We start from the raw sequence: 14,068 nt of genomic DNA on the forward strand, positions 1-14,068 counted from the left end.
TAATATATAATATAAAATTGTTTAATCACTTCCTGCATGTTCAATTGACTCTACTTAACCTTTAAGAACAGTGAGAAGAAAGATCTTGGCTATATCATAGAAGCAACATACTCATTATATTTTTTGATTGGCCATTGCATTTTGAATTTGTAGTCCAATTTTGAAGGGCTACCTTATTGAAAAAAACAAAAGCGTCCTTGATAGAAAATTTCTTTGGCCTCCTCTTAGTCACGTGCTTAACTGGAATGGAGAGGAATAATAGTGCCTACTAAAATAGAGAAAGAAACAAGTGAAAATCACTAATATTAGATGAGGTACAGCAGTGCCTCATGATTAACTTTTTCTATTTATTATAGCCCTTAGAAAGTGTTTTTTTCTGGGGTGGGGGAGGGGGGCGGCATCTGATAGACAACATTGCAGCTTTTTACTCATTGGTTTTGTCTCTCCTCAGAGTTTTGGAATAGTGACCATTCAGCTTTGAGTGGTTCATAGTGGTGGGGTAATAGATCTCTTAGTGCTAATTTGTCCATCAGCAGAATGTATGGAGTTGCACTATCTGCATCCTCACCAAGGAATGCTGTCATTCACACAGCCAGAAAATAAGACATTTGTCTGGTAGCTAACCAAGCGTCTTGGAAGACAGGCCTCTTGAAAGTTAATGTTTCAGTTACAAATTACTACCAGATTTTCTTATATCCCTGCTGATCCTAAAATACTGAGGACATAGGTTTCTAAATATGTATCATTTCAAATGTTGCATTTATTGTATGTTGTAAAGTAGAAGTCTACAAATTATAATGTAACTAACCCATAGCCATTATTTCTAACCAGTAATTCTTTTGGTTTTTGTCTAGGTCCCAACAAGCATCAGAGTGCTGTGACCTGTTTACAGTTCAACAAGAACTTTGTAATTACCAGCTCAGATGATGGAACTGTAAAACTATGGGACTTGAAAACGGGTGAATTTATTCGAAACCTAGTCACATTGGAGAGTGGGGGGAGTGGGGGAGTCGTGTGGCGGATCAGAGCCTCAAACACAAAGCTGGTGTGTGCAGTTGGGAGTCGGAATGGGACTGAAGAAACCAAGCTGCTGGTGCTGGACTTTGATGTGGACATGAAGTGAAGAGCAGAAAAGATGAATTTGTCCAATTGTGTAGACGATATACTCCCTGCCCTTCCCCCTGCAAAAAGAAAAAAAGAAAAGAAAAAGAAAAAAATCCCTTGTTCTCAGTGGTGCAGGATGTTGGCTTGGGGCAACAGATTGAAAAGACCTACAGACTAAGAAGGAAAAGAAGAAGAGATGACAAACCATAACTGACAAGAGAGGCGTCTGCTGTCTCATCACATAAAAGGCTTCACTTTTGACTGAGGGCAGCTTTGCAAAATGAGACTTTCTAAATCAAACCAGGTGCAATTATTTCTTTATTTTCTTCTCCAGTGCTCATTGGGCAGTGTTAATGCTGAAACATCATTACAGATTCTGCTAGCCTGTTCTTTTACCACTGACAACTAGACACCTAGAAAGGAACTGCAATAACATCAAAACAAGTACTGGTTGACTTTCTAATTAGAGAGCATCTGCAACAAAAAGTCATTTTTCTGGAGTGAAAAAGCTTAAAAAAATTACTGTGAATTGTTTTTGTACAGTTACCATGAAAACCTTTTTTTTTTTTTTTTTTTTTTGCCAACCATTGCCAATGTCAATCAATCACAGTATTAGCCTCTGTTTATCTATTTACTGTTGCTTCCATATACATTCTTCAATGCATATGTTGCTCAAAGGTGGCAAGTTGTCCTGGGTTCTGTGAGTCCTGAGATGGATTTAATTCTTGATGCTGGTGCTAGAAGTAGGTCTTCAAATATGGGATTGTTGTCCCACCCCTGTACTGTACTCCCAGTGGCCAAACTTATTTATGCTGCTAAATGAAAGAAAGAAAAAAGCAAATTATTTTTTTTTATTTTTTTTCTGCTGTGACGTTTTAGTCCCAGACTGAATTCCAAATTTGCTCTAGTTTGGTTACGGAAAAAAGACTTTTTGCCACTGAAACTTGAGCCATCTGTGCCTCTAAGAGGCTGAGAATGGAAGAGTTTCAGATAATAAAGAGTGAAGTTTGCCTGCAAGTAAATAATTGAGAGTGTGTGCAAAGCTTATTTTCTTTTATCTGGGCAAAATTTAAAACACATTCCTTGGAACAGAGCTATTACTTGCCTGTTCCGTGGAGAAACTTTTCTTTTTGAGGGCTGTGGTGAATGGATGAACGTACATCGTAAAACTGACAAAATATTTTAAAAATATATAAAACACAAAATTAAAATAAAGTTGCTGGTCAGTCTTAGTGTTTTACAGTATTTGGGAAAACAACTGTTACAGTTTTATTGCTCTGAGTAACTGACAAAGCAGAAACTATTCAGTTTTTGTAGTAAAGGCGTCACATGCAAACAAACAAAATGAATGAAAAAGTCAAATGGTTTGCCTCATTCTCCAAGAGCCACAACTCAAGCTGAACTGTGAAAGTGGTTTAACACTGTATCCTAGGCGATCTTTTTTTCCTCCTTCTGTTTATTTTTTGTTTGTTTTATTTATAGTCTGATTTAAAGCAATCAGATTCAAGTTGGTTAATTTTAGTTATGTAACAACCTGACATGATGGAGGAAAACAACCTTTAAAGGGATTGTGTCTATGGTTTGATTCACTTAGAAATTTTATTTTCTTATAACTTAAGTGCAATAAAATGTGTTTTTTCATGTTAGTATGCCTGTTTCTTCCAATGAAGTAATAATCCTTCATTATAAGTATTTAGGATTTGTCTATAATATTTAAATCAGCAAAATCTTGGTTTCTTTGCATCTCCTGCTGTGTGGCATAGAAATCAATACTTCAGACCTGTTTTGTACAGCAAAAGTAAGGATAATGTGCTGCAACTGCAAATCTTACTTCTCTCCTAGACTATGAAGGAGGACACTCCACTGTGCTCATTGGGGTATATAAATACGAAATCTGGTTCCCTCAAAGAATCAACAAAACTTTTGTGATAATTACAACTAGAAGCCTTATAAATAACAAATGCATTTTGAAATTTTAACCACATATTAAGTGCTTACCCTCGATACTTTCTGTTCATTCTCTCTCAAGCTTCCACTATCCCTGATAAGTAGGCACTATTATCTCCCATTTTAAAGACGAGCAAAAACCTGCAGCTGAGACTGGTTAGGCAATTTGTTGAATCATAGAACTAGCAGAATGCCAGAACTCAAACCCGTATTTCCAAAGACTAAATATATGCTGCTCTTTAAGAAAGTTTGACAGACTAAAGCAAGGTTTGAGAGGAAAATAAGCCATTTTTCTGGTACTTTCTGAGTCTTCTGTAGCCATTTTGTTCAACAAATCTAAATTTTATAATGTAAGGGGAAAAAATAAAGTTGTTTTTGAAACTATGTAGTTCTAAAAATATTTAATGTCTCAAATAGGATGTATCTATATGTGGATATAGATACACACACACACACACACACATACATATATATATATCCAGTAATCTCAACTAACCAGGCCGTAGATGAATATCTAAAAGCTACTAAAAATGGACTCCCCTTTTTCTCATAGTCATAAAGTATGTGTTCTTTACTCATAGGGCAAGTCCTGGGCCTCATTCTCCCAAAGCTACTAAATCAGAACATGTGGGGAGTGTGACCCAAGAACCTGCATTTAAACTAGCTCACCAGGTGAGTTGTGGATACTAAAGTTTCAGAACCACTGCTTTAGAGACCTTACATTTGCTTGTTTGGTTTATTAGTCCACAGCAAATTACAGACACAAAAATAACAAGGAAAAGTGACAGGGTAAAGGAAATAAAAAACGAACTGGTTAAATGCAAGGCAAAAATCCTACTAGGCCGTGAGGTGCAGGGTCTTTAGAGTAAACCAGGTTACAGCCCAAACCGTGACTACCGTTCACATTGATGATGGTGAATTGTCAAGAAGAAGTTGTAATTATATTTGATAGTTCTTGAAACTGCTTGATTGTTTCATAAGAGCATATAAATGAGGCTTAACTATAATATAATTGAAGAGAAACATCCATTTTTGGAACTTTTAGAGAATAGAATGAGTTCACAGGCTTTGCAAACAAATAGCCCTGAATTCGTATCTCAGTTCTAATATAGTCTAGTTACGGGGACCTTTATCATGTTTCTTGACCTCATATTTCTTCAAGATGTAGAGGATACCTGTCTCCTAAGGTTATTATAAAGATTAGGTGAAATGTAAAGCACATAGCATACCGATGGCATTTACAGCTTAGTAAATGGTAGCTTCTATTAAAAATTTTTAAGTAAATAGACCCAGAGAACTTTCTATATTTGAGAATTGAATGTATTTGTGACTCATTCAGATTATGTAACAAAAATAAAACACACATACACACAGAGCAATCCATTCTTTTAAGTGGAGTCACCTAGATTCTCATTTGAGTCTTAAAGAAACCTTGTGAGCTAGACCGGTATTGAGCACCTAACAGTGGTTTTGTATATACAGTCATCCCTCAGGATTTGGGGGGGGATTGGTTTTAGGATCCCCCCAGCCTCACTCCCGTGGATATCAAAATTCATAGATGCTCAAGTCACTGATATAAAATGGAATAGTATTTGCATGTAACATATGCAAATCCTCCCGTATGCTTTAAATCATATCTAGATTACTTATAATACCTAAGGCAATGTAAATACTATGTAAATAGTTATACTGTATTGTTTAGGGAATCATGACGAGGGAAAAAGTCTGTACATATTTAATACAGACATAACCACCCTTTTTTTTCCAAATACTTTTGATTCTCGTTTGGTTGAATCCGTGGATGCAGAACCCACAAATAATAGAGGGATGACTGTGTTTAGGTGTTCATTAAACATCATTTTAAGAATAAATGAATAATCTTTATTACAGTACATCTTTGCTTGAAGGGAAACATTAGCATCCTTCTACAGGAATCAAAGTATTATAATTGTAGTTAAAAAAAAAAAAGGTCACAAAGAGAACTCCATTTTGTGGCCTTTTTAATGAAAAACTTTACCACCTTATATAACTGTACATTTTAAAATCTTCATAACAGATTAGGCACTCTTCATATTTAGATGTTACAAGTTCCCAAATATCAAACATTGCCTGAAACTAAGGCTGAAATTAGGACACAAAAGTAACCCATAAAAGCCAGTAGCAGGTACTTAGTATACTTGTTGAATTGAGCAAAGAGAGTTGATTATCTCATTATTTTTTATTAGAATTGTTTATAATTTTGACACTTTGAAACCCCTTTACCGAGATTCAGTTACCACAGCTATTTCATTAGTTTGCAACAGCTAATGCCTACCAAATGGTTAAGTAAATGTTTCAACCCACCTTATTTGTTTCATTTCAAAATAGTAATTGACATTTTGTTACTTGTATTAACTGCTTTGAGCCATTTTCTCTACCCGCTTTGAGCTAGTCTGTTGTAAAACTCTTCTATTTCCTTGAATTGATTAGAGGCTACAGAAGACCTCTGTGCTTTTCTCTTCTCTAAAGTGAAATGGGGATCAAAGGTAGTTTTCCCAGACCCAGCTGAGTCCTGGTTTTCTGTACATTTCTCCCTGAGAGACACATTGCACACTGTGAAACAAAGGTACAGAGGTGGAGGAGTGAAGACATCTCAGAGGTGCCTACCCGCCACTGTCCTTGCCCCTGTGACTCACTCTATTGCATGTTGAAACCAGAAATAGGAAGCTCCGTTACTTTGCATAGCAGAAATAGATTCACATTACATTTTTTTCTGATTGATTCCCTCCAGGAGAAGGAAAGTTTTTGAAATATTTCTCCCCAATTAATACCACCCTCAGACATAGCTTCGTTTTCATTCTTTTAGTCACCCCCGGCCCCAATAAAAATCAGAATTGTAACCTATACTCCTTCAGGTTCATCAGCCAGTAAAGGATCCAGCCTTGTCCCTTATGGCAATTGGAAGAGAACCTCCTATTTTGCAGTGCCATTTGTAATTCTAATAGAAGTGGCGTAGGGTTGCTGATGAATAAGTTTGAATAAAAGCTTCTGACACAGATTGTTTTAATGTTCTCTGCCTTACTGCATTTTGAAGATGGCTTTTGTTTATGTGTGTGTATGTGTTTACACATACTTACACATACATGCACAAGAATATATTGGAAACTGAGAATAAGGCTCATGTTCTTATTGAGTCATACCATCATTCCCTTAGGCCTCTTTTTTTCATCTATCAAAAATAGAGAATGGGCCATAAAGGGAAGGAGTTGGTGGCCAAGAGGAGACTTCCTAATATTCCTCTCCGTGATAGATTATTGGCCGCTATGTCTGAAGAGGATGTGTGTGTGTAATGTTCCTGGAGTCCTGCATCAAGCAACCATATGGTAGTTTGAAAAGTTGATGCATAATTTTTTATTTGGGCATTTTCTGCTGCCCAGGAGATGGATATGAAGTTAGATCCAAAGTAGCTGCACCCAGCTCCTTTTCTGGGGAGTGCCTAGTCATTGCTTTGAATTGCAAACAACATAGCAAGATCTGGCAGTGTTGACTAACCAACATGTCCCATCCATTCAGTTAATACTAATGATGCCCAAATGAGTGAGGTTCTTGCCAGCTTTGTCCCCTGCCACCTTCTCTTTCTAGGTTGAATGAGACAAAAAATTTCAAGGATTCTTCAGGGAAAGGAAAAGCATCAAAAGCTGAAAGGATTCAGAATGCACCTTTCACCAGAGCATGAAGTATAAACAAATTCTAGATCCAGTTCCTAGGAAGACTCATTGCTGAGACAAAAAGCCTGGCGACTTCCCAATTTGCAATTGGGTATAAAAATAGCAGAGTTTCTATTTCAGATGATCTGATTCTCCACAGGATTCTTAAGGACAAGGAGCCACTGAGTGGACATTTTGATGTTTCATTCTTTCCTTTGGAATATCTGTGATGGCAAAACCTACGAAGGCTGTTTGGATTCTGTTTTACTTCAGCAGCCATGCTCTGCAAGTAAAATTATTTTGAAGCCACTTGCAAATCAAAGATTCAAATGTAGTGGACCACAAAAGTGTATTGCCAATCTGCCCTTTTCCAGGAGGCTCATCGATTATAAAAGAGACATTAAACCCTGCTACTCACCTAGAGGGGAAGCTTATTTGCAAGGCTTTTTAAACTTACGTTACAGCCCCTAAGAATCATCAGACCCTTATTCCTTACTAAATGTAGTTAGAAAAACTATGAGTCTTTTCAATTTAAGTATGTTGTCCACTCCTTTAAAGGGAGTTTGAACAGCTTAAATACATCCAGCAAGAACAGAGTATGGTATAGAGATAAAGACTAAAACCGCATACATCTCTGGTCAAGGTTGGATCTGGGTTTCGGGAGCCTAACGCTTACAAACTTAAGGACTCTCTTTAAGAAAAAATAAAATTAGATCCAAAAATAAACATTTAGAATGAGAAAGATGATAAATTACTGAAGCCTAGGAAATGCAGATCCTTCTGATATATATATATATCTCAGGGCTTAGGGTTGCTGATAAATGAATTGGAATAAATGCTTCTGACACAGATGTCCCCCCATAAGGGACAAGGCTGGATCCTTGACTGGCTGATGAACCTGAGGGAGTATAGGTTACAATTCTGATTTTTATTGGGGCCAGGGATGACTAAAAGAATGAAAACGAAACTGTGTCTGAGGGTGGTATTGATTGGGGAGAAATATTTCAAAAACTTTCCTTCTGGAGGGAACCAATCAGAAAAAGATGTAATGTGAATCTATTTCTGCTATGCAAAGTAACAGAGCTTCCTATTTCTGGTTTCAACATGAATATATATATATATTGTTGTTGTTGTTGTTTTGTTTTTTTTTTTTTTGAGATAGAGTCTTGCTCTGTGGCCCAGGATGGAGTGTAGTGATATGAATCTCGGCTAACTGCAACCTCCACCTCCTGGGTTCAAGCAATTCTCTTGCATCAGCCTCCTGAGTAGCTGGGATTATAGGTGTGCACCACCAAGTCTGGCTAATTTTTTGTATTTTAGTAAAGACAGGACTTCACTATGTTGCCCCCAGTGTAGTCTCAAACTGAGCTCAGGCTCAGATAATCCGCCCGCCTTCGTCTTCCAAAGTGTTAGGATTACAGGTGTGAGCCACCGAGTAAGATCTCTTTAGGCAATTACCAGAAATGCTTCAGATTGCAGCCCAGCTTCTCTAGCCCACCTGAAATACTACAACTCCCAGAAACCCCTAGCTCTCCCAAGGCTCTGTTAAATGAGGGCCTCAAGATTAGCTTAATCAGTTTCAACATGAATCCATGTCTGCCTGTCTCAACTTCTGTGTTCTACCCCATCTATAAATGAGGTAACATTATGAGAACTACATAAGACAACATATGTAAAGCACTTGGCATAGTGCCTGGCACATAGTATTTGTTAAAGAGCTGTTTGTTGTTATTACCTGTAATAAACTATCATAGCTAACTGCAATTGTGCACTTAACACTTAGCATGGCTCTAAGTATTTTTATATTATTAATATTCTCAACTATCCCATGGTTTACTATTATTATTAATACAAAGTCTCATTTTACAGGTAAGAAAACTGAGACACAAAGATGTCAAGTTACTTGCTCAAGGACACACCTAAGAGGAAAAAAAAGGGGGCTGACATGTGCGGTGGCTCACACCTATAATCCCAGCACTTTGGGAAGCCAAGGCAGGAGGATCACCCAGGAGTTCAAGACCAGCCTGGCCAACATGGTGAAACCCTATCAATACTAAAAATACAAAAATTAGCAGGGCGTGGTGGTAGGTGCCTGTAATCCCAGCTACTTGGGAGGCTGAGCCAGGAGAATCACTTGACCCCAGGAGGTGGAGGTTGCAGTGAGCCAAGATCACATCACTGCCTGGGCAACAAGAGAGAAACTCCGTCTCAAAAAAAAAATATATATATATATATATATGTGTGTGTGTGTGTGTGTGTGTATGTATATGTATATATACAATCCAGTCTAAAATGACAAATTATTTCTTTCTCGCCAATGAACCTATTTCAATTGAGAAATCTAAGAAGCAGGACCCCAAAAAGGAAGCAGGAGAAGAGAATTGAGTAGACAAAAGATTTCATCAACTTTGGATGTAGGAAAAGATGTAGGAGTGGATTACTCTAGTTGAGTAGAGTAGAAAAGCCACAATCTAATGTGCCCAGAAAGGGGGATACAAATGAGAAGCGAGCTAATTCCTTTTCTGTGAAAGGCAAAGGTAAGACAGGAGCTGAAAACTGGGGGACTAGCTGAAAGGAAGAACACATGGAATAGTTGGAGTCCTACATCCTTTTCTCAGCCAGGGAACCACATCTGTGTTACCCCCTATCCCATTACCCACCTCACCCGACCCTTCACTGAGCACACAGGCACAGGAGAGGCTCAGAAACAAAAATAGAGATTACATTCTCCCTAACCCTCTCCCAGAATGCCAACAATCTGAAATATACCAAAGGATTCTTTCCCAGAGAAGTGAACAACCTGAGAGAAAAAGTCTCTAGATACTGGCATTTTATTAGAGGACTCCTTCAGTGAAACTGCTGGCTCCCCACCCAATCAGAGAAGAAATTTCTCATTCTAAGAGCCCCAACCATACAGAGCTGCCTATTCACTTTTTAGCATCTGTCTCTAAAATATGAACAGATAGTCAAGAATCAAGAACATTTGAGAAAAGACTCTGATTTAAAAGACTAAGTAAGCCAAAAACCCATGGAATAAACTTTGAGAAAGAAAGTTTTATACCCTCAAAAGATATTGCATCTTATAATATGGGAACAGAACACATTTTTTTTTTTTTTTAAAGACACAGTCTCACTCTGTCCCCCAGGCTGGAGTGCCGTGGCAAAATCTCAGCTCACTGCAGCCTCGATGCCTCCAGGCTCAGGTGTTCTTCCCACCTGAGCCTCCTTAGTAACTAGGACTACTCATGCCACCACACCTGGCTAATTTTTAATTTTTTTCTAGAGACAGGGTTTCACCATGTTGCCCAGGCTGGTCTCAAACTCCTTGGCTCAAATGAGCCATCCACCTTGGCCTCCCAAAGTGCTGGGATTACGGGTGTGAACCACTTTGCCCTGCCTAGGATACAATTTTTAAAAGAGCTCATGGAAACTAATATATAATAGAAATTTAAAATGAAAACCTTAAACGGAAAAATAAAAATTGAGGAAATCAAACGAAAGTTAAAGAGATGGAAATTAGTAGAAAAAATATTAAAAACTTAGAGGATCAGTCTGGGACATCTGACATTCAAATAACAGGGTGTCCAAAACAGAAAATAGAAAACAAAGAATAAAATGTTTTTAAATGCAAGAAAAATGAACAGAATTGGATGACAGAAAACCCCTAGATGACAAGACCCACTGAGTGCCCTTTGAATAGATGAATGAAAAACAAACTGCCCATCCATGTCCATCATTATGAAATTTTGAAACACCTAGGCTAAAAAGACCTTCCTAAAAACTTGTGGAGAGAAAAGTCAGGGTTAAATAAAATAAGAATTGGAATTTTGGACTTCTCAATAGCAACATCAGATGCTATAATAGAAGACAGAAGTCTTCAAAATTGTACAGGCAAAGTATTTTCAATTTAGAATTTACACCCAGCCAAATAATCAAGTGGGAGGTAGAATAAAGACATTTTCAGCATGGAAGGCGGCAAAGCACTCCCTCTTAGAAACCCTTTCTTTCTGAAATGAACTATGTGGTCCAGCAAACTACAATCAAGAAAAACGTAGTAGACAGAAAATAGAGATTTTAACACAGGAGATAGGTGAAGCGAGTTCTTGGATGGGAGATGGGCATTTGAATTCAAGAACTAGCAGTTGAGGTGTAAGCAGGGAAAGTAATGGAAGAAAGGTCCCAAGAGTACAAAAGGAAATGATAATCATCTCATTATCATGCCAGAGCTTTTAGAGAAAAAAAGTCGCAGGGTTTCGAACAGCTGATGGTACATTTAGAAATTTTTTAAGGTTCAATATATAAAAAGCTATGCAACAGATAAAAATTAAGGCACTTATTAATTTTTAAAAGTATGTTTAAAAACATAGTATACTAGTTAGCCCTAGAAACTATACTAAACTATATGTAGCCATAAAAATGTAAATACTATGATTATGATTGCTAAAATGTCAATGGGGGAGGAGAGGATAGTAGAAGGAGAGTTAAATCCTCATCTACCATAATTAGAAGTTATTAGTGTCTAAAATGAAAAAATAAGATGCACATATTATATATTATATCTATATCCCATATATGTCAGATATATCCCATCTTTATATATCTGATACATATAAATATATATATAAATATATATGATATATAAAAATATATATATGTATATCAGAAGAGTTAGCTAAAAGTTAAAAATATTTGCCTCTATGGTTGGGGGGAAAGTGGAGGGTTATAGCATTTCGATATACTTTGAGTGTTTGCATTACTTTGCTAGAAATATATTTTTTAACGCAAGTTCCCCCAACACCTTCCACAAAAAAAGCAGTCAATATGGCAGATTTCAGAAATAGTGACCTTTCTTTACCCATGCCAGTAGAATCCATCAGCAAGAATGATCTATCTAGTCAGTCTCATGTCACAAAGAGGGGCTTAGGGGTGCTCCTCCTAGAGGAGTTCTATAGCTAGATAGAGGCTAGGATGGAATCCATGTGTGGGCAAATTACCTCAGTTCTCTGGTCTCTTGTTTCATCTGTAAAACAGGCACAATAATAGTCCTAACCTCATCAGGCTGCTGAAGACTGAACAGATGATGTAGGTAATGTGCTTAGCATAGTCTCTGGCTTATGAGTTCTTAATAAAAAGTACTTGATAATATCACTGTTAGCAGCATTCTTCAGTCTCAAGGTGTAAACCGTCATACATTAAGATCTGGAACTAGCAGAATCCAGAGCTTTTGGCTTCAGGTTCTGGTTTGAGTATGTGCAGATGGATAAACTGAGTTGTAACCCCATGCATCGTATATCAAGAGGACAAGCCACTTGGGGATCCTCAAGGATATAGGTGCCCTCTCCCCTCTCCAACCTGTTTTCCCATCACCTCCTCCTGACTTTCATTGGGGTTTAATTCCAAATTCTCACACCAGGTATCTTAAATGTTTTCTCCACGTGGAAATACTTTTCAGTAAAATGAAAATGACTGAACTTTTTATAAAGTGAAGTTCAGAGTATCCCTTTTGGGACTCTATTTTTTCCCTTGAAATTCTAGATCAAAATTTCAAGAAGGCCAGAGTGGGGTCCATAGAAAAGCAGAAGCAATGAGTTGGAAGAACTTCTGTGCACCTCTATTAGTCTCGCTACATGGAATCCTTAGGGTGAGTTCATAATTCCCATGATGACCAAAGGTCTTTCACACCTGGAAGTGTGCAGTGTGAATTGGTCCGGGTGTGCATTGGTCCCCAGCCCAGCTGTGACAGGGTGTGCCATTACTGTGAGTTACTCCCGACTTTCCAAACCTGCCCAAGACAGGCAGAGACATTGCCTATGAAATCATCTGCCCTGGCTGCTCTCTCTAAAGGCCCAGAGCCAGTGAGAGCCTCAGAGGCCCACTCACAGGCATGGCAGTCAGCCTGGGGGGCTCCCTGTGTCAGCTCCGCTCTCCAGGCTAAGTCCTAAGGTCTAAATGAGAGACTGCTGCCACCTGATCCTTCTGAACACATCCTAGATTGCCAGAAAGCCCCCAAACCACAGACATTCCATGTCTCTGCACTTGGCGGTTTGTGGTGTTTGAATCCCATAGCCACAGGCTATTCATTTGCATATGTTTCACTGTGGCTTTCTGCTTGGTGACCTAGACTGTTACCCAGCAAGATTCCTTAAGGTTTCAAAGCAGCTAGAGAGACCACTAGCAAGTTTCTCTGTGTTAAGAGTTTTTTAACCATTCCTTCTCAACTGAAGTTGCCCCTTGGTTGAAGTGGGCAGCTTCTTAAGTTTCTGAAGTCATCAGTGACGATACCTAAGATGTATCTGCAAATATTTTTAAGTATGTGTGAACAAATCAGGCCTAGTATCACTACCCTCAGTGAATTTTTTTGTTTGTTTTTTGGAGACGGAGTCTCGCTCTGTCACCCAGGCTGGAGTGCAGTGGCCGGATCTCAGCTCACTGCAAGCTCCGCGTCCCGGGTTTACGCCATTCTCCTGCCTCAGCCTCCCAAGTAGTTGGGACTACAGGCGCCCGCCACCTCGCCTGGCTAGTTTTTTTTTGTATTTTTTAGTAGAGACGGGGTTTCACCATGTTAGCCAAGATGGTCTCGATCTCCTGACCTCGTGATCCGCCCGTCTCGGCCTCCCAAAGTGCTGGGATTACAGGCTTGAGCCACCGCGCCCGGCCTTTTTTTTTTTTTTTTTTTTTTTTTAATTAAAGCAGCCCTTAGGGGCTTAAGGTCTAATTTAATTGAAAAACTAGGTGTCATATCGAGGGACTCCAATGAAAGAATGAAAGAATCTCTGAAGTGTCGATTGGCTGTTTCTGGAACTTGGCCCAAGTTCCTACTACAGATGTGCATGTCCACTTGTCTCACAATTCAAGTGTCCTGGCTGATGAGTACAATTCTTTAAAACTCATAGGAGACAGACAGATCCTGGTTCTATATTCCTCAAAGCCTCCCCGCCCCAGACTAGCACACGCGCACACACACACACACACACATATATATTCTCCACCTGCAGGACCTGAGTCTACACACACCCCAGTGTTTCTGGTTATTTCCACTCAGCTAAGGACTCATTGCAATGGGGAAAATAAATTAGAACCAAATTAGACTAAGATTCAGAGTCCAGGAAGCATGACTGCCTATGAACATTACTGGTTGTTTTATGTATTCACTGCCTGGGGGCTGAGGTTGGGGGAAAGCTCCCACATCAGTAGCCAGCAATGTGGCTAATCAGTGCACAGAATGGAAATCTGGAAAAAGGTCCGAATCTGATAAGATATATAGTATCTTCCCTCCAGTTGTGTCCACCTCTAAGAAAAAAAATTACAGAATATTCTCAATCTGTTAAAAA

At 38.6% G+C, this 14,068-nt stretch overlaps 1 protein-coding gene across 4 annotated transcripts in view; it reads left to right on the plus strand.

The window, feature by feature from the left end:
* The window catches only part of FBXW7 (F-box and WD repeat domain containing 7, E3 ubiquitin protein ligase), a 214,102-nt gene extending 211,352 nt beyond the window's left edge, over window positions 1-2,750 (plus strand). For all 4 annotated transcript variants that reach the window (XM_011956430.1, XM_011956434.1, XM_011956451.1 and 1 more), the window contains one exon: window positions 855-2,750. In XM_011956430.1, the coding sequence (XP_011811820.1) occupies window positions 855-1,123 (269 nt within the window). In that variant the 3' untranslated portion in view covers window positions 1,124-2,750. The remainder of the gene's footprint in view (window positions 1-854) is intronic.
* The last annotated feature ends 11,318 nt before the right edge of the window (window positions 2,751-14,068 follow it).

Source organism: Colobus angolensis, unplaced genomic scaffold, assembly GCF_000951035.1.
Source record: "Colobus angolensis palliatus isolate OR3802 unplaced genomic scaffold, Cang.pa_1.0 Scaffold111, whole genome shotgun sequence".
In the NCBI taxonomy this organism is placed as follows: domain Eukaryota; kingdom Metazoa; phylum Chordata; class Mammalia; order Primates; family Cercopithecidae; genus Colobus; species Colobus angolensis.